Raw genomic sequence first — 21,734 nt, 5'->3', positions numbered from 1 at the left:
TTCCTCTGAACTTTATAGCACATATTAATGCATATTGCAATAAATTACCATAAATTTGGTGGCTTAAGTAATATAAATGTATTATCTTATAGTTCTGTAGGTCAGAAGTCTGACACAAGTCCCACTGGCTCAAACCAAGGTATCATTAGCTATGTTCATTCCTCTCTGGATATTCTAGGGAAGAATTGTTTACCTGTCTTTTCTAGCTACTGAAGACCATATGTATTCCCTGATTCACAGCTCCCTTCCTCCCTCTTCAAAGACAGCAAAACTGTGTCTCTGAACATTTTTCTGGGTTACATAGTCCTCTAACTCTGATCCCAACCGGAAAAAGTTCTGCTAAGGACCATGGTAATTAAATTGGACCTACCTGGATAATTCAGGATAACTTCCTCATCTCAAGATCCTAAGTTTTAGCACATGTGTGGTCTCTTTTGCCATATAATGCAACACAGTCACAGGGACTGGGAATTTAAGAATATAAATCTTTGGGTGGATGGGGCACTATTCTGCTCCTTAATAAAAATGAGGAAAACATTCCATTTCTTACATCATTCCACTCAGTAATAAATATGTTAGTAGAAAAAGCCACAGATACCTCCACATTAGTAACAACATTATTTGGAAACTTGTTTTTGGTTTTGGTTTTTGGTTTTAATGACTAAAAATTATTTTGTGGAAAAGGAAATTTCTGTCGATTTTATTTTATTTTTTTCTGAAAATGAGACTGATAATCCTTATTGGATTTCCCCAGCATACAATCAAAATGCAATCTTTGAGATGTAGAATTAAAAGTATTTCCATATCCATATATGAGCCTGGGAGCCCAAGGCTACTGTCTTTCCAGAGTATACACAGTAAACATGGCATCTCTTTTGTTTTACTAATTGCTTCGTTTCCCTAAGCTGCTAGCACAACATCTGCCAGGATAGAACACTCCTTCCACACAACATAGAACCACAGCCCAATAAACAGTCTGAACATTCTGGTGTAAGGGCAAGTGCAATTCAGGCAGCCAGCAGGCAGTTTTCAATAGGCAAAGACCTCAAGTGGAAATGAAGCTAAACCACCACCCAAACTCTTTAGAGTGGTTATAGACTTGTTAATTCTGTCATCTCATACTGTCGTAATTTTATTGATTTTGCTTTTCAATAGAACTGTTAAAGATTACAATTCTAAGATAGGCAAAATGTGGGCAGATGCTCACATTCTCACACACAGTTCTGCCAAGATATTTTTATATCTTTCTGCACATAAAACAAAATGAAGACATGTGTTATAGATGCATGTTACCACTAACCACCCAGAAGAAGGGAGTTTATTGTATGCTCATTTCCTGGATGAAGTATTCAAAAAATTCTACCTAAGAAAAATGAACAGCACTTTCAAAATAGGAAAGATTTGCTACGGAGGCAACTTATTAAGCATTCTTAATTGCCAAAACCCATTGAAATGGCAATTTGGGCCATCAAATCCAAATGTCACCCCTGCTAGTTCTAATCAATACAGAATTCATGCCACATCTACAGGTTAAGCATGAAAATACAAAATGCTGCAACCGTTTACCTTCTGTTAATGTCATTCCAGCCACGGTGCATCAGAAAGTCTCATTCCAAATATGGCATGAAAGAGAGAAAAGCAAGCAAAACACAAACTCAAAACAGACTTGAAACCAATTGCCTCAAGAAAAACACTCCAGAGAAAATCTTCAAACTCACAGTCTTACCTTGGGAGACTTAGGCAGGTCTACTGTCCTTTCTTCTGCTAGATTGAGCAGGGTTAACTTCATTTCCTCCACTGAAGGATGTTTGGGAGGGCGAGGTGGGGGGTGCAAGAGAGAACTCTCATATCTCCGCATCATGTAATATTGTTCTTCAGTAATCTCTTCCACCAGAGTCCTGACTTGAAATGGACCTGTGTCCCTAGAAAAATTACTAACTAACTGAATGGTTATATTCAAGCGACCAACAGGAATTTCCCAACATTCCCTGGGGTTGGCAAAGTCACTTATGAGTAGATAAGAGTCTGTGATACCTTCCTCCAGCTGCAGTCCTGGGGTAGCTGCCAAAATGTCCTCTTCGATGGAAAGATCTCTCACAGACACTTTCACATTGAAGGGCAAGCGGAACTGTTTACAGAGCTCAGAAATCTGGTACTGTTTCTTGTCGTGAATCACCTCTACGAAACCTCCTTCCATGTACAGAGGAAGCAGGGATGCCTCATAGGACTTTTTGAGGATCTTTTCACAGGCCAGAACATTCACCACTTTTTTTATTCCCTCGCAGAGGACTTCAGTAGTCTCTGAATGATGTACTAGAAACTGGTCCCCAACAGATACAGAGGACAGCTCCTCATGAGGAGGATGAAAGGCTTTGGTGGCCACCACGTGCAGGGGCTCCTTTTCACTCTTAGCTATCTCTAGGTCATAGGCAGTTGGGAACTCCCGAGGTCGCCGCTTGAATTTGCCTTTGTAGCTAGTAGGGATCAAGAAGTGTCTCTTAGGAAAATTGCTTCTGATTTCTGAAGCTAAGATCCTTGAAGCCTGGTACTTTTTGTGGATTACAATGGTTTTTCCAGGCTGTAAAAAGCTTCTGGACAGCTGGTTTCCTTGAGGTGCTTCTATGACTTCAGCCACTATCGGAAACTCTTTGCTGGTCATTTCAAAAATATCTTCTGTAGATAACAGCTGAAGAAACCAGTTTGTATCATAAGAGTCAGTAATGTCTTTGACTTCAACATCTAAACTGGGGAGAAGGCGGACTATATCTTTTCGAACTGAAAAGGAAAAAAATGTGTGTATCAAAATGTTTGTCAGCACTCTCTTAGTGCCATAGATAAAATTCGTTTAGAAAGAAATAAGAATTAAAATGATCATAATATAACTTATGTGTGGACTTCCTTTTTTAAACTTTTAACATGAAAGAGATTGTATATAAAACCACCACCTGAAAACCTATGCTCAGTTTAAGAAATAAGCTTTAACCAATTTCTTGGCACTCTATAACCTCACAGAATCACATCTTCCTCACCACTACCTAAGGGTAACCATTCTCCTGATTCTAGTGTTAATCACTGCTATGTTTATACTTACAGTTTTATGATACATAATTCAAGGATATAGATTGTGTGAATATGCATATAATGTAATGAGTGAAAGTGATATCATTTTATCATTTTAAGGCATGTTCTTGAGGTTCAGACCTCAAATGTAAAATTCCTGAAGAAGAAAGTTTTAGTACTTCCAGTAAACTCCTTCACTTATAAGACCCAAGGCATACATTCTGTACACAAAATTCTATCCTCTGGGCTAAGATAACATTGAAAAATCATGAATTATAAGGTACTTAAGATTAATATATGGAAATGGATATCAAGATGCAATCTTTTTCCAACTCCAGAGTTAATTTCTTTTTCCACCAGTGCTATATTATACCTATCTGTACCACACAGATGGGTCACAGTCAGGGGACCACTCAGGATCCCCAGTATACTGGTAGGTGCCTACCAATGTGTCACTAGGAAAAATGAGTTTCTGTGTTCTTTCCAAGAAGTCTTTTTTGAGACTACGGAGATGCTTAAAATATTACCATAACATTATTTATCTGTTCTCTATGTACTAGCCACATAGTATCACCGTAACAGACTTAAAAATAAAGTTATGTGTTAGAATTAGGAAGTTTTTGTAATAGGTTGTTTTCTTGGCAATTCTCAAACTCAAGTTTCATATCATTTTCATCAATCAATACAGTCCCTTAATATTCTTTCTTCCCTTGATGTTGTTGAAAATGATTTAACAAATTAAAAACAATTTGGAAAACATAAAAGAAACTATTTCTCTTATAAAACATTACTCATTATTACCTTTTATAATATTAACTGTTTATGTAGCATCTGAAAACACTTTATCATTTGTGTTATATAGTCTGGTTAATAGTTTGTGAAGACAATGTGAAAAGATATTGTTTTATTTTCTTGAGAAGAAAAAATAAAAATTCATGGTTGCCTATAGACTAAAGTTCCATAAAAATGGTAAATGTTCTTTAATTTCTGGAAAGGAAGAAGACGGCTGGAAAGCATTTCTTTCCTTGATCAGTTCACTGCACAAAGTTTTGCATCCCTTGACTTTTGAGATTATTCTCACTGGCTCCTCTGAACCCTACAGCAATTTTAGAAACTAAAATTTTGTTATTTGGATCAAAATTAACCAGTTCTAAGAATTTTAGGGCTAGCTCTCAATAGGCATCTTAGGCTCAAGATTCCTCAAGTGCAGGGAAAAATTAGAGAATGGTAGAATAAATGCCATCAAGGACTTTCCATGATCTCTCAATTAGTCCATCTGTTCATCTGGGCCCCCTTACAAACTAGATGCCAGTGTACATCCATGTACAGTGGGACCTGTAGCCACCAGTAGCCTTATTACCTTTGCCTGATTTTATTGGTGCCAGAAAAAGCCTCCAGGCCAAACCATCTCAACGTGGTTAAATTTTCTGTATCCAATAACTAACTGACCTACCTTCAAAACTTCTGTTCCTAAGTAGACTAAAGTAATGCTATCTTATTTCATTTCATATCATGTATTAATAGCATTTGACAAAGTAGATTCGACTCCCTCTTTTTGACATATTTCCCTGTTATCATACTTGTGATTTTTCTCAGTTTTTTTTTTTTTTTCTGGTTTCTTCTCTTTCCATACCACCCACCACTCACACACACACCATTTAGTATGCCTTCATTCTTTTCCTTTCTCTTCCTACACTCATGCTTACAGTGATCTTATACAATCTCATCTTTTAAAATATCATCTATATGCTTATGACTCCCCAAAGTAAAGCTCTAATCAAATCATTCTCTTGAATTCCAAGATCTTCTGTTTAAGATCTTCACTTGTACATATAGTAGATGTCTCAAAATTAATGCACCCAAACTGTAATCTGATCCCCTCCCCACTACCCTCCACAAAAAAATTGACTATCTGGCACTTTCTCTATCTTAGTTATTGGGAACTCCTTTCTCCTTCTTCATTCCATAAATCTTAGGGACATCCTTAAGTTTCCTCTTTTTCTAGCACCTGAAGTCCCTTATATCTGGATTACCCTGATCTATACCACATTATTTCTTACTTGCTTTATTGCAAAGACTTACTAACAAGTCTCCAAACAATCAGAACTCAGTGGAGTGACTAAAGATTTTTTTTAATGCTAACTCAATTGTTTCTACTCTGGGAGACTGAGGCTGGAGGATCCCAAGTTCAAGGTCAGCCTCAATCACATAGGAAGACTCCATCTCAAAATAATAAAAAGAATATTATGTCTGCCATAACGTCTATTTTGGGCCTACAATGTCAATTCCTTCACTCATAATACAAGCCAATGTCTTTACCTGGCCACTTGGATTGCATCTGCTACTATCTTGTCTCACTCTACCTCACTGCTCTTTCTGACTTCCTTGCTGTCAATCAGATTTTTGCATGGCTTGTTTCCTGTGCCTGCTACATCCTTCAGCTAGATATGTTCATGGTCGACTCTTTTCTCTTTTCAAGATTGCTTAAATATCATCTTGTCAATGAGGCCTACTCTTTTTTTTAGTATATTGTAAGTTATACATAATAGTGGGGTTCATTTCAGTCAGTACTCTTAATAGTCTATTTAAAATTGCAAATTCCTGCCCTTTGCAAGACAGTTCTCTATTTTTCATGTCACCATGCACCTTCAATTATTCCATATAGCTTGCTTATTTATTATGACTATTGTCTATTATTTGTTTACTAAATTGGAACATGTGTTCCCTGGGGACAGAAGTCTGATTGTTTTGTCTATCAATATATCTATCATTGTATAGAAAGGTGCCTGGCCATAAGTAGATATTAAATACATGAGTTTAATGAATTAAAAACAATTGTCAGCACAACAGAAGTGATCCGGTAAACAATGAAAATTTCATTGTGGAGAAAAAGGTTTCCACTGTTAAAAACTCTTGCTATACATCATAGCAGATATTGCATATTTCATTTAAAACACGATACAGTTTCTCTTGCTCAGTGACCTATCCTATGCAACAAATACTTACATTGTTGAATTTCTACAAAACAATAGAGATATTAAGCTATAAAATAGGGGCAGAGTGAAGTCTTTTCACCCAAGATTTTATTCTTCAGTTAAAAAAAAAAAAAAAAAAGAACAAAGAAGATTCAATACAAGGGAAGTGTACATGGAGTCAAAATCTACAACTCATTTCAGATCCTTCAGAAAATTGAGGTCACAGGACAAATCGCTACCCCAAAACTAGACAGTAGATGAACACAGAGAGTCTCAGCCAACTGGGAGCAGAAACTACTGCTGAAGTTCAGCAACTGGTAACACAAAAAGGATAACTGAGTAATTGCTAGAAACTAAGTGTGAACTTGCTTGAGAGATCAAAGCCACTGGGGCCATGCTTGGGAGGACCTCCCACACTTCCCTGAGTCTTTCTTCCAGGAGCCCCACCAGGTTCTCAGAGCAAAGACTGAAGAAAAATCCCCTCTCCCTGTGCTTTTGGCAGGGTGAGGGGAAACACAACCATTTTAAAACACGTCCAGAGTACTCTGCTCTCCTTTTAAAAAAAAACCCTGTCCTCAAGGAAAAACTACTTCACTAAAGTCTAACCAGCTTATTGAATTTTACCAAAACCTAACTGACATGGAAGAAAGGAATCTCCCAATCCCAACCTCTGAATGATGAAAGCAAATGCTCAACTTCAGCCTCCTCTATACTTCTACAAAGGAAGGGGAAAACCCAACTTCACACCCTTCCAGACACTTTGCCACCACTAATGGAGAGAAAAAAACACTGAGAATAACTTCTAAAGGTCACATTCCAGATGTGTAGGCTCACTAAATCACTGAAACCTCAAAATTTATGGTCACATCAACAGGGTTTCTGTATAATAACTGTGTATTCCAACTGAAAGAATGACATTCAAGGCCCTACTTAAGAGGGAGTCTCTAGGGTAATACAAGAAGAGAGATAAAAACAAACACTGTACGACATGTTAGTCTCTCATGCCTCTAACTATAGTAAATAGTGAAAAAAGCCTAACTCCTAGCCATCTAAGTGTAAAATTTCACTCTAAAGGGCTGTTACCTTAGTTTCTTCCACCTGAAACATTCTGCCTGTCTGGTTTTCCACACACAAAAAATTACAAGGTATATTAAAAGGCAAAAGGCACAGTCTGAAGAAAAAGAGCACATACCAAAACCAATATCAGATTTTGGAGTTACAGACCATGGGTTTAATACATTATTAAAATGCTAAAGACTAGCATGGAAAAATGGGACACTCAAGAAGAAAAGATAGGAAATGTAAGTAGAGAGATGGAAACTCTCTGAAAAAAATTACAAAGAAATGATAATAGCCAAGTATGGTGGCACACATCTATAATCCCAGCTACTCAGGAGGCTCCTGAGGCAGGAGGATAGAACGTTTGAGGCCAGCCTGGGCAACATAGCAAGACCCTCAAACGAAAAAACAGTGTAAAGAAGTGATAGAAATTAAAAACACAAGAGTAGACAGGAAAAGTGATTCTGATGGATTATTCAATAGACTTGACACTGCCAAGGAAAAGAATCAATGATCTTAAAGACATAACAATAGAAACTTTCTAGATTGCACAGCAAAAGAAAAAGGATCAAGCTCTCTCTCTGCTTCCTGGGTACCATATCCTGAGCTGCTTTCCTCTGCCATATCCTTCCACAATGATGTTTGCCTCTCCTCTAGCCTAAAGATTCAGAGTTGGCCAACCACGGATTGAACCTCTGAAACTGTTAATCAAAATAAACCTTTTCTCTGAAAAAAATAAAGAAGGAAAGAACATAAAAGGAAGAAAAAGAAAACTTTAAAAATATCAAAGCATTGTAGAACACTTACAAAAGATGTAATAAACGTATCATGGAAGTACTAGAGAGAAAGAGGAAAAGGAAGAGAAGAAATATTTGAATAAGACTGAGAAGTTTTTTTAAAATAATGGAGCACATACAATAATAAGCATAATAAGTACCAAAAAAATCTACACATAGAAATATTGTATTCAAGCCTGGTACAGTGGGATACACCTATAATCCCAGCTACTCACGAGGCACAGGCAGGAGGATCACCATTTCAAAGCCAGCCTCAGCAACTTAGAAAGACCCTAAACAAATTAGTGAGACCCTGCTCAAAATAAAAAATAAAAAAGGACTGGGAACATGACTCAGTGGTTAAGTGCCTCCTGGGGTTCAATTCCTGTCACCTTGCCCCCCCCCAAAAAATTATATTTGAAACCACATACAATCAAAAACAAAGAGAAAACTTGAAGACAGAGAAGGGAAAAAAACCTTACTTACAGAGAAACAAGTATAAGATATACATTGGAATTGTCTCCATAAATCATGTAGCAAGAAGCGTAGAGTGACAAACTTCAAGTCTTGAAAGAAGAAAACACAATGTAGAATTTAAACACTATGTAGCATTTTATCCAGCTAAATTTCAAAATATGAAGGGGGAAGAAAAGAATTTCTCAAGCAAAAATTCAGAGAATGTTAGCAATAGACCTGCCTTGCAAGAAAAATTTTTGTAAAGCTTTTCAAACTAAAAGAAAAAAAAAAAGGTCAGACACTCAGAAGTACATAAAGAAAAGGAATAGGGTTAAGGAGGAATAAGATGTTTTATTGTTTCACTTTTAATTGATCTAACTGGTAATTGCTTGTTCAAAATAATAATAGCACCACTATACTGGATGATGATAGTTCGGTAAGTGAAAAGACTGACAGAACTGCTATTAAGGAATGAGAGAAAAGAATTGGGAATATTTTATCCTAAAGTAGCTTCACTACCCACGAAATTATTTTTATTGTTTGAAAATGGACTTAGATTAGTAAATGTGCATTATAAACCCTCAGGCAACAATTAAAACACAAGAGGTTTTTTTTTTTTAACAGCATAATTAATATGCTTTGGCTTTAAACTGGAATACCTTTAATTTTTATGGAAAATATTATTACGTCTAGGGAATTCACCTAACAAAAGATAAAGAAACCAACACTTTTTGGTTTTATTAGGAAACAGTAAGTTAGAATAATTTAAAAATATTTAAAATGTAAAAGGGTAAATAATAATCTTTAATAAATTGATAAAAATTTTAGATTACCAATACTTACATTTTGGTATATATAGTTCTAGTTGTGCATGTGTTGGTGAATTTTTTAAACAATTGAAGCCAGAATTCAAGACAGGCAGTACAGAATAGGTGATCAGTCCAATGGAGAAAATTGAGGCCCATTTGAGTCCAGGAAGTTGGAAACTGGTTCATGTCTCCAGAGCCCTTGGATACCACCCCTCCCCAAAAGATTGATAATGAAGCAACTCCTGAGCAGACAGAGAGCTACTAATCACTATCCCCTGCGCTGCCGCTACCTTCCTGCCTGGCACTCCCACCTTGGCCCCTCCAGCCTACCTGCTCACCCGACGGCCATTTCACCCACATCCCCAGTCACTATACAGGATGAGGAGAAATGAACAAGATAAGGGAGAAGAATGCAGGAGAACAAAGGAAACTTTAGTTGTCTAAAAAGGACAAGACTTCCTCATTCCACAGATTCTGCCTTTGGGTCCCCTTCTTCCACCCGGAGAAGTCTGTTTTACTATCCTTTGATAAAGTTTCTTACTTTCTACTCTACTCCTGCCTTGACCTGCTTCTCCAGTGTCACCACTTCAACATCTGAGGAAGCAGGTAACTGATAACTGGCGGTATCACAATCATTTACCATTTTACAACTGGGAAAATATAATCTTCTCTCCACAAAAAATATATATAGGGAGTACAAGCTAAATTAGAAAATGACATTTTCCAAAAAATTCTTTTTGACTTCAGAATGATAGAGATAAGAAGTTACCACTCAGAGCATGAGACATTCAGGAAGGTGTTCATTACACATTTTCTAGTTTTAAATTAAACTGAAAGAAAAGTAAAGTACAGTTACAGAAACTTTGTTTAGACTTCCCAAATGTTCCTTCTTGGTGGGTAGACATGAACTATTATCTGGTTCTCCAAAGGGAGCACCTGTGAACAACAATTTCCATTCCATTTGCTCTAACAAGGTAGCACTGCTTTCCCCCCTTATTCTGCTGAGTCATTTCACTAAACTTTATCTTTCTGCTCATTCTTCAGGGGAAGTCCCTCCACAGTGTGGACAAATGTAATCATGATGTGGGGCTTTTCTGCATGACCCACTGCAGTGATTCTCTTAGCTAAGTTTTTGAAGGACCCACTAAAAATTATCTTTGAAGAGAGAATAGAGTTATTTTAAGCTTCCACATTAGGCGATCATGTTTCATTGGATGGTAATAATATTAATATTCACTCATAGGATACACTCAGTCCCAACTGAGCACAAGAGGACTTATTCTTTACAATTGAGCCTAACTTAGTGTAAGACTGGAAATCTGCAGCGTCTCATTCAAGTCTTTAAGGCATAGTGATTATTTCTACATATTTTTTTCTAAACAACTTTTAGACCTCTCTTCTCCCAACTCTGGTCTCTTCTATATTATTATTTGATAGTAATAATGATAATCTACCATTTGTACATTTTTATTTTCTAAGTTGGTAATGGGTTCCAATTAAGGTACTTTTTAAAATGTAAAGCCAGTCCAGGAAGTTAACCTGTAGAAACATTCCAAACATTCCAGTCAACTCCTTTGTCCTGGGGAGGTGGAAAAACAGAAGTGTAAAAGGTAAGGGGTTCAGATCTGAGTGAACACTACAGACCCAAGGGCTAACTAAAAATCTTCACACTTTTCCAATACCTGTTTATCATAATTTTGAACAACAGCATTGGTAATTTCCTAATACCTACTTAGCACAGATTTTGAGCAATCACATTCATACTTTTCCAGTACTTGATTAGCAGAGATATCCATTAGTGTTCCTTCCCAGTAACTGTATAAGCCCCTAGATACTACACTAACTTGGCAATCCCCATTGGGTCCCCTCTGGCCCTGTAGGAACTCTTTTTCTTCCTCAATTGAATAAATCCTATTCTTTTATATGTCCTCTTCCTCTTCTGTGGATTTCATTCTTCAAATTTATGAGACAAGAACCCACAAGGCAATGGCAGGTGGTCTGCTGTAGAACTAGCCTCACTACGGCGTCAGGGCTGAAAATCCCCTTTCAGTCAGATTTGTCAGTTACTTTTCAAGACTATATACATATTTTTCTCAAAAGTATTATACATGTGACTGAATGCAGTGGTCCATGCTTGTAATCCCAGCAGCTGAGGCAGGAGAACTGCAAATTCAAAGCCAGTCTCAGCAACTTAGCAAGGCCCTAAGCAACATAGTGAGACTTGTCTCAGAATAAAAAGTAGAAAGTGCTGGGATGTGGCTCAGTGGTTAAGTGCCCTGGGATGGAATCCCTGGTGTCCAAGAAAAGAAAAAGTATTATGAACTTTATCCTGATATCTTATTTATTCCATGAATTGTTTTATTTTTGTATTACATATCTCTCTCATATGGCAGTTATTAGACTTCCTAATAATTTCTGAGTTCTGCATTGTTCCAAACTTTTTTATTTTTCCCTTTGTGGTGCTGGGGATTGAACCCAGGGCCTTGTGCTTGCAAGGCAAGCACTCTACCAACTGAGCTATCTCCCCAGCCCCAAACTTTTAAACTAAAATTTATTTTACAGTTTATCCATTTTATATAAATTTTCTTTGTGGATATTCTGTGATTTTTTTTTCCATTTATTCCCTTTCATTTCAACTTGAGAGAAGCTATACTATGAATTTCCATGTTGCTACATGATCTCCTCTGGCTATTCTGCCATTCATATTTTTAAGGACAGAAAGTGTTTTTAGAACTGCTTTCTAAAAACAAATTATCATGACCCTCATTGAGAAATCAGGAGTCACATAAAATGATTATACTTGCTTTGGATATAGATCACTATAACACCACTCCGCCTTTCACATTTCCATTTTTATTGGGTTTTTTTTTCTGTGTGTATGTGGTGCTGGGGATTGAACCCAGAGCCTGTGCAAACCAGGAAAGCACTCTACCAACTGTGCTATATCCCCAGCCCTGCGTTTTAAATGTTAAGTTGAATTTAAGCATTTTTTAATACTAGGTTATGTACTTCAATGTATTTTCAATGTATTTGATAGTTGTGACGATAAACTTAGCTAGGCTATAATACCTAGTTACTTAATTAAACACTAATCTAGGTACTGGTGTGAAAGTATTTTATAGTTGTAGTTAATAATAAAATCAGTAGCCTTTAAATAAAGGATGTTACCCTCTATAATGTAGGTGAACCACATCCATCAGTTGAAGGTTAAGAGCCAAAACTGAAGTTACTTGAAGAAAAAGAAATTCTGCTTCAAGGCTATAGCATGAATTCACGCCCAAGTCTTTAGCTTATTTGTCTGTCAGATAAATTTAGAACTTACCAACCAGCATAAGTGCATGAGCCAATTCTTTAAAATAAACAATATTAAATATAATAATTAATATTTATTTATAATACTATGTATATTTGTATATAAATTTCTTTGGAGAACCCTGAAAGATACAATATTAATATTTGGTACTGTAAAAGTAATTATGAACATAATGAAAACGTGTACCTTCCTCTTGATCTCTATTTGATATTTCTGTTAGCAGTAAGTCTGTAGTCTTGTGATGAAGTGGAATCTTGTGTACCTACTGGTTTTGAATTTCATGTCATCACAGTATTTTCATGCATGCATTAGGGAAAGTATCACTAATAAAAATTAAAACAGTTATAAGAAAATAATTGATATCAACTTGGGATCCATGAAGTTAACATTATCCTTAGCTATTGAAATCATAAATACATGTCTAATAAATGAAATCTGGACATAAGGAGTGAGAAAACATCTGGTTACTTAAATAGGAACTTTTTACTATGCAATATAAATATATATGCACAAACAGTATTTTGGTTGCTTTATTCACTCATATATGTACTTGATTTACTGAATAGTCATTGAACATTTACTATATCTCAAACACTGAAAAGATAAAAGAAACAATAAATTGGCTCCATTTTTATACACTACTGAAAATTATGTTGTACTAAAAATATTAATTTAAAAAATCATACTTAAAATTTACCAGCAATAGCAACCAATCCTTTAAGAGATTACAGCGGGTTTGGGCAAAACTCTGGGCTAGGACTAATTTAAGTAAGTAGTGAAGTTTACAGGTGAAATATATACCTTGCCAAAACTTTTATCCCTCAAATTTACCACAAGGGCACAAAAGGATGAGAGAGAGAGAAAGAGAGAGTTAGTTAGTTTGAAGTATCTAAAAGATATCTGCCTTCCTTAACCTAAACAAAGACAAATCAGATGAAAGAGTGGTAAATGACCATGGAGAAGGGAAAAGGGAATTATCCATGTGCCTAAACAGGCAGAATTCTGTGAAAAGTAAGCCTTTCTTGCCCCATAGATTTCCTAAGACTTTAGGAACTGGACACATAAGGCCCCTCTAAATGATGAAATAAAGCTAGGGCATTAAAAACAAGGAGTTTATATGAATGTCTGAGGAATAGTAGAGTTCATGTCTTCACTCTAATCTAGGGAAGATGGGTGACCACTCCTACTTCCCTCCCTACAGAAAATAGTAGAAGTCAGAAATTAGGCCTGACTAAGTAGAAAAGAAGCATGATTCTAAAAATAAATAGAATTAGTCTAAATCTTTAAAGAAAGTGGTGAGACGGTAGCTGCCCCCTATTTATATTCAGTAATTTAATAATAATTATTAATTATAATAATTATTATATAATATATATTATATATTTATATATAATATATTGTTATATAATATATATAATATATATTAATATAATAATATAATAATTATATAATTGTTAATTTAATAATAATTTAAGATATTGGAAAGATTCATTCAGAAGGATTCATTCCCTGTGAAGCTAAGTAACTTCCAGAGGATAGAACCCGACTGTGGGAATGCCCCAGTCAAAGAGGAGGCACAATAAGACCTAAAATTCATATGCTTGTATAGAAATAGTGTCTCACTTATAAATTTAAAATAAAAATTACCTCACAAGTAAATACAAACTAATGACAGATACTCACCAAGCATTTGATGTAAACACTTAATAATCACAGACCAAAACTTAAAAAATATAGATGATTGAAAGGAGATAAAATACACACAGCAATAGAAAACTTTAAAGAAAATTTAAAAGTTTCTCAAAATTTTCCCAAAGATAAGAAATCGCATCCTTTAAATGAGATCAGGGTTATAAAATGATGTAAGAAATAACTCTTGGAAACTGAAAACATGATAGCTGAAATTAAAATTCACTAAGATAGTTGAAACTTTAAGGAATTTTTGCTGAAGGTAAAAGAGAAAACAAATATAGAAAAAGCCTAGAAGATCAAGACTGGACTTTCACGTGGGATGAGAAGTTAAAGACAAAGAGAAGACAAAATGTAGTGGAGAAGAAGTGTCAGGTAAATCATTTCAGAAATGATGAACCTATATTTCCAGAATGAAACTGCCATCCTAATGAAAGAATGGACCCAACACAAGCACAATATTGTGAAACTTCAGGATGCTATGGATAATCTCTCAAAGGCAATACTGGATTGTAGGATATCAGGCACCAAAGCTTTCAAAATTCAGAGGGGAAATTATTTTCAACTAGTAGATCTATAAATAATCAAACTGTAAATCTAATGTGTATGTAGGATAGAGAATTTTCAAACTTCTCTAATTAATTAAAATCCTATGTGCTTTCTCCAGAAACAAGTGGGGATGGGACCATCAGAACTGAAAGAAAATCAAGGAAAAGAAAGTTAGTTATTTCATTGCAAAAATCACTGATCAACATAGAAGCAGAACAAAAGGAAATTACCAGATGATTTTAAACAGGCAGTGACTGAGCAGTAGATCTACAAAGCAACCAATTCAGATAGTAGTTTAAGTATGGGCGATTTCAGAAGGAACGCTTTCACAGGAAAAGAAAGAATGTCAATTTACTGATGGTTTGGGCTCTGTAGGTAATTATATTGAGTGGCTTTGTTTCCACAAAGATGTTAGAGATTTAGGAAAGAAAACAATAAGGTCATCATTACAGAAAAGCAGTTAGGAAATACCACTGGTTCAGCAGTGAATTGTCACAACAATGGAAATAACTTACCATATACTGAGAAAATGGGGAAAGGGAAGAAAACTTATAAGAGAATCCCCCTTTCATGGCCATATGCGAAAGTTAGTTGTGACTGTCTAAAATCAATGACTTGAAAAGCAGTAATATTCCTACTATTTGGAAGTGTGAATGCAAATAGAAAAAACTAGCAGAAAACACTTAAATCAAGTATTTATTCTGCTACTCTAAGATAATATGGGGAAAATTTGGGGGAATGGTCAAGGGCACAAGGTTTACTGATAACTTTGTTATAGCTTTCTTTATTACCATTTGACTTTTTAAAAAAGAATTTTTATTTGTGTATTATAATCATACATAAGATTTTTTATTTTGATGAATTTTGAAATTATTTTTTAAAATTAAATGAGAGAAAAAGGAAGTTTCAGTACTAAAAACAAAGTACTTTTTCTACTAGTTTTTCATCACCTAAGTACAACACTCAGATTCTGAGGCTTCTTTCAGCTCCACATTTATAAAATGAATTAGTATTTTATGTATCTGGTTAAAGACTGTACTCCAGTTTTGAGGCAGCATTAGGGCTATCTTCCCTCATCCCCCCCTCCCCAAAAAAAACACATTGTACAATACTGAAATTTTCAGTTAGGTAAGGACTAATTATCAATCTATACATCAAAATATAATTCTATTTTAAAACATCTTAACAGTCAAGACCTGCATTTTTATGAAGCAAATTTGAATGACTCAATTTTTCATTTGCAAATATTATGCATTCTATTTACTCCAGTGATATGAGTTTTACATTTCTGTGCAAAGAACAAACACATCATAAAATGACTTATATGTGACCAGTAGTTAGAGGTCTTGGATTATCGTTTATATCTGTTTTCCCGAGAGGTATAATTTTTTTAAAAAATCACTAAATATATGGTGAAGGTTAATGAGGTTTCAGGACTATATGGGACTTTGACCAAAAGTTCCAGAAACAAATATTTCATTTAAACATTTCTGCTCCTTTTCTTTTTTATGAAACCTAAATTATCACATTAATAATATATTAAAACCTAGTAACACCAGTAGAATATGTTGTATTCCCCCTTCTCTCTACTTATTTGCCATGTTCTCTTTTCAGCAAATCAATATTTCATAGCTTTCTGTAGCCCTCAGTCTTTTTCCTCTTGTACTTCCCCTAAGGTTTCTATAAAACTTCTATCCCCACTCTGACCTGTTCTTTTTCTTGTCACTTTAGAAAGGAAGAGCTGAAGCCAAGAGGGGTTTGGACTCTGCCTGATACTCAAGGCCTGCAGAAAACCACTTCCCAAGGTCCCTCGACTTCATGGAGTGTTTGAGTCTTTAGCTGAAGAAAGAATAATGTAAAACAAGACCACGATTTGCTATGCATTTTATATCGAGGGAGAAAATGCCTACAACAACAAGAACAGTTTTTAATGGGGTGTTCGTGTCCACACCCTCTACCCTTTTCAGAGTATTCAGTAGTCAATACACATGCAAGCCAGCACCTGTCCTGAGGTGGCTAAGAGCGACCATCTAAAATAATACCCAAGAAGTGAAGGTCCACAATAATCAAAATAAAAATTTAATTTTGATATCATTAAAGAATGGAAATTGGACTAAAACATTTTGTGAAGGTTTCTATTGCAATCAAAGACTTCTTCTGGGATACTGGTTAGCAGGAAACAGTATTTAAGTCCACCTAAACAATTCTGATAGTGTTTTCTGTTCCTCTAATGGTTATATTTAATAAGATGCCCCTCCATCCAACCAGTACGTCAAGTCAGAAGGTTGGGAATAAAGTCAACTGCTTTCCCAATGTACCTCCAAATCTGCTCACTATACATCTTAAATAAACATTAAGCCCAACTATCTTTCTCTGATTTTCCCATTGATATCTGTATCATATAAACCTGAATAGCCTACCATAGACCCAACTAACATTCTACACTCCTGTCTCCGTGTCTTCCAGTTTAAACCCTTTCTTGATTAGAACAAGTTTCAACCCCTTCAAATATATTTCAAAGACTTCAGTGACCCACTGTACTCCCCCTTGCATGTTTCTATGTTTGTCTCACTCTGCCCTCTTTTTTCTTATACCACCTGTCCTTGAGTTCCCTCCTCTTGCCTGCCTGCTTACCTGTAAGCTGATTCTGCTTCCTCCAAACTGTGCCTTTCTCTTTTATCTATCTCCTATTCATCCTTCAAGACCTGATCCCTAATCTAAACTCATATCCATGTGCTAAGGTTCTGGGTTCGCCCTCACTTGCAACCATGTGATAAGTAGAAGACGCCAGTGGTTTTAGAAAATTAACAGATTTTTAAAGTGAGAAAATGTTACCTACTTTTATGAAAATTGAGAAACATTCAATCTCCCACTTCAATCACGTTTGGGGACAGCTAACAGAACACTAATGTGAGGTCTAAAATTTGCTGTGACCTCAATTTTTTTTGTAATGTTAAAAAAATTGTGAGTGGAACTCCTATATCTTTAGTTAAAAATGAATTGATCAATTTTGGTTAGATATTTGAGAAAACAATTTAACACAAAGATCTAAAACTTGTGAAAATATTTATATTATTTTTTTCATAATTGTATGGGTAACACTGAGAGCAAAGAGAAATAGCTTTTAAAATATCCAAGGAGATACCTTCTGACCAAACATTTTCACCTACGGCTTTATGTTCTCAAGTGTATTATATATAGTTCTCTAATAGTAACTTATTTCACTCTCAGAACAACTCCAAGTGATAGGTAAAAGGTTAGTCACCAGAAAGTTTAAATGGCTCATACAAAGCTACAATGTGAAAGTTATTGATCCTTTTGATTTCAAGTTCAGAGCCCTTTGCTCTATAGTTGCCCAATGTAAGGGCCATAATCTTGAAAATTCAAGTTGTTAAAACTTTAGACTAACACTGCTCCCTCCAAATATTCTGATATTCCTATTTTTAAAAAAATCAATAATTCAATGAAGATTACATATTGCAACACACTAATGTGGTAATTTTTTTTTTTATCATTTTTCCTTAAGTCAGGGAAACTCCATACTAAGAGAGATTTGTGACCACCACTGATAGGTGGTTGGAGGGGAAAATGGTTTATCACATTTCATTAATGTGGATCGGGGACACATTAATGAAACTTTGCATCCTTAACACTTTCCATTTCACCTACCTCCATACAAGAAAGTCGATTTCTAAACAGATGTGCTCTATTTTTAAAAGTAGTTCTGTCCAATCATGTTTAGCTGGCACTAATAAAAATGAATTAGTATTTTGCTCTGTCTGTATCTGAAAGTTACTGTATCTTACATTTGAATAGTGCAATACAATTTATAATATACCTGTGTGTACACTACCCAATTTGATTCTCACAATAGATATGTGGTATGCATATGAGTAGAGGAGGAATCTAAATCTGAGACTTGAGTGAGACAAGGACAGAGGCCCATTCTTCTGCCTCTAAAACCTTTCTTCCCAAACCCCACAATTCTCATGCTCATAGAGCATTGTTTTCAATGGATACTTACATTTCATCACGCCTTGAATTTCATAAACAGGTTTGAGAATTAGAGTACCATAAAAGTCTTTAGGGAATGGATTTATTGAATCCCACTTATTTGAAAAATCTGTAAGTTTCACAGTTCTTGTTCTGTTCTTGGGAATCTTCCATTCGACAATCTCCTTTAGGGTATAAATATGTTCATCTTCACACTCGTAGAATTTTCCTTCTTGTGCCAAAGGCAAAGTAAATGAGTGATTTTGATGATTCCTTATTACTCCACAGTTCACCATTATTTCTCCATCAATCTCTTCAACTGAATTGAGCATAATTTTCTCACCCTGCTTTATGGTGATACTTTCTAGTTTTACATCCTTCTGATGATAGAAGCAAGGATGCCCTAGTCTACTGGGTCCAATATGAATAGTTCTTGTAATTTCTTCCATAGTAAGGTATGGAGTTTTATCAGCCACGATCTTAAAGAGACCTAAGAACAGAATTGTATGAATTAGAGAGGCATTACAATGAAAGTTCTCTTAAGAAAATCGCGAGAAGAGTCATACAAAAAATATGGTGTAGCTTTCCAAAGCACCTTGCTTTTTTGAAAGATTAGATACTTTTTTAAATCCTGACTTCTTCGAGGTAAAATGCTGACATACTGTTGGAGATTAATGAATTATCGGATTAGGCAATGTAAATTGAAACAAGGGTAAATACCTTGGAACAGAAAATGCCCTATGCTTGGAAATGGGAAGTCTCTAAGTAATAGTGACTCTGCCTCCACTACCAATGTGATCTAGGGAAAGGCAACTGGTCTATCAAGATCACATTTTTTTTTTTTTTTTTTTTTTTTTGCAGTGCTGGGGATCAAACCCAGGGCTTTGTGCTTGCAAGGCAAGCACTCTACCGACTGAGCTATCTTCCCAGCCCAAGATCACATTTTTTACTATTAATTTTTAGAAAGAAAAGATTGAATTAGATTAAGTTTTACATCAATGTATTCTTTAGAGACACCAAAATTAAAAGCTATTCCCAAAGGAAATTGATTCACAGCCAAATTGATTGAAAAGTTGTATTTCTGGAACCAGATGCTGATTATACAATATTATAAATATATCAAATGCCACCGAATCATATACTTTATAATTAAAAATTTTATGTGTATTTTAACATAAAGAAAAACATCTGCATAGTTCCAATGACTTAAGACTTTCAGAAACATTAGATGCACTGTGACTCTCAAAAGGGGAATAAGACATGCAGAATTTCCTGAATTTCTTTCATTTTAAAACTCGGGGAAAACACACATTCATAAATCATAGCATAATATATCAGAGTATATTGGTGCTCCTTAAATCTCTCCTTGGAAAAATGCCAGGCTAGATCATTGTTTTGACTATGTATTATTTTTTTCTTTTGCTTATTTAGCTTTTCATTAAACAAGTTCACTGTTTTCACTTTTGCACTAATTTCTGTTTTGTTAATTTTACTATTTGACATTTTTCTCTAATATTGTAAGCATAAATCACTGCCTCAGTGCATTTTACTGAGAAAGAACTTCTTACAGTTGAATGTTTACATGGTTCTCCTGTTTTAATTGCTTTGTTTTTATTTATGGGCACATCTGCTCTGCCTCACTTTCAGAAATTTATTTATTGAAAAATTCTGGTAAATTGCAGAGAAAATAAAAAATGAGTTAACTGATTTCTCAAACAAAAAGTTAATGATATTATATATTTAAGAAGAGCATATTTTAAAAACTTATGAGAATGAGATAGCTTATTAGTTTACTCAACGAATGTACTCCAATTAAACTCACCTATAATTCAAATTATTTATTAACCAGGTTATGGTATATTTATGTATATTTAGAATTACTGTATAAACACTTCTAATCAGGCATTTTTAAATCATGCTAAAAGGAATTTCAATTATTTTTAGATGTAAACTTCCTGAAGAAAATGTGAGTGACATAATTCTAAGGAATTACTAAGGTAGCATGTGCAGTCTGTCCTAAAAATCTTTAGAAATTGAAAACTGTTCATTCACTACATGGCGTGTTTGAAGGCAGTAAGGAAAACAAATGGTTACTTTGAGAGAATTATATTATGCCTTGTATCAAGGAAAAGCTAATAAATAGTGTACTTGAATTTGCCACAGTAAATGAATTTGTGTGAGTGTGTGTGTGTGTGTGTGTGTGTGTGAATTTAATCGCATTTGTCAGTGTGTGAAGATTTATTTCTAAGAGTCCACAATCATTATCAGGGTATAGAAAATTCAGCAGTTTGGGGGAAATAAGTTTTTAAAAAAATAGCTACCTAGAATCTCATAAAAGTAGAGACACATAGTTTTATTTTTATCCCAGCTATATTGATGACATAAGTCACCAAAAAATTAATTCAGCGTCATCTTTCTTGGGGAATAGAGTTCACCTAAGGTAATAACAGACCTAAAATATTATGAAGTAGAAAGAGCCTGAAACCCTAAGGGCCACTATTATTTCAAGTTAATCACACTTCTCAGCACTGTCTTGTTGGGTGTCTCTATTGCAAGAAAAATATATCTGTGAATCAATGTGTTTTCTCTTAGAAGATGATGTAGTGCACAAGTTAGCATACTAAGTGGCAGAATATAGGGAAAAATAACTTGACTAAATTACCACATCATACACTATTGCAGCCAATCCAGAGTGCCCCATATAAACAGTCATTTCATACCATGTAAACTAGGGCAAGTTTTTTTTTTAATATGATGCCACGTTAAAAATTCAATTTTCTAATGAAATAAGTTAAATATAAACTAAAACATCACCAGAATAGATCTAGCTATAAATTGGTTAATTCTTCCTCCCTCTTTTCTACAAAGAATATAAATAGCTTAATACTGGGGAAAATATGCTTTATTATTCTTCCAATGAGAAATAAAACATGATTCAAGAGCTAAGTAATCATGAGAATTATTATAAAATAAGTCAATATATGATATTTCTAAAATAAGTTAAAAACAGGAAGAAAATTGATTTCTATTTCCACTTTGGAATGTGAGTTATTAA

General features: G+C 34.9%; 1 protein-coding gene across 2 annotated transcripts in view; it reads right to left on the bottom strand.

The window, feature by feature from the left end:
* Themis (thymocyte selection associated) overlaps positions 1 to 21,734 on the bottom strand; it is a 196,467-nt gene that overhangs the window by 100,466 nt on the left and 74,267 nt on the right. For both annotated transcript variants that reach the window (XM_047558600.1, XM_047558601.1), the window contains exons 3-4: positions 18,711 to 19,169; positions 1,727 to 2,775 (exon numbers count right to left, since the gene is read on the bottom strand). In XM_047558600.1, coding sequence (XP_047414556.1) covers positions 1,727 to 2,775; positions 18,711 to 19,169 — 1,508 coding nt within the window. The remainder of the gene's footprint in view (positions 1 to 1,726; positions 2,776 to 18,710; positions 19,170 to 21,734) is intronic.

The sequence above is a fragment of the Sciurus carolinensis genome, chromosome 7 (assembly GCF_902686445.1).
Source record: "Sciurus carolinensis chromosome 7, mSciCar1.2, whole genome shotgun sequence".
Classification (NCBI taxonomy): domain Eukaryota; kingdom Metazoa; phylum Chordata; class Mammalia; order Rodentia; family Sciuridae; genus Sciurus; species Sciurus carolinensis.
This window is presented reverse-complemented; position numbering and strand designations above follow the sequence as displayed.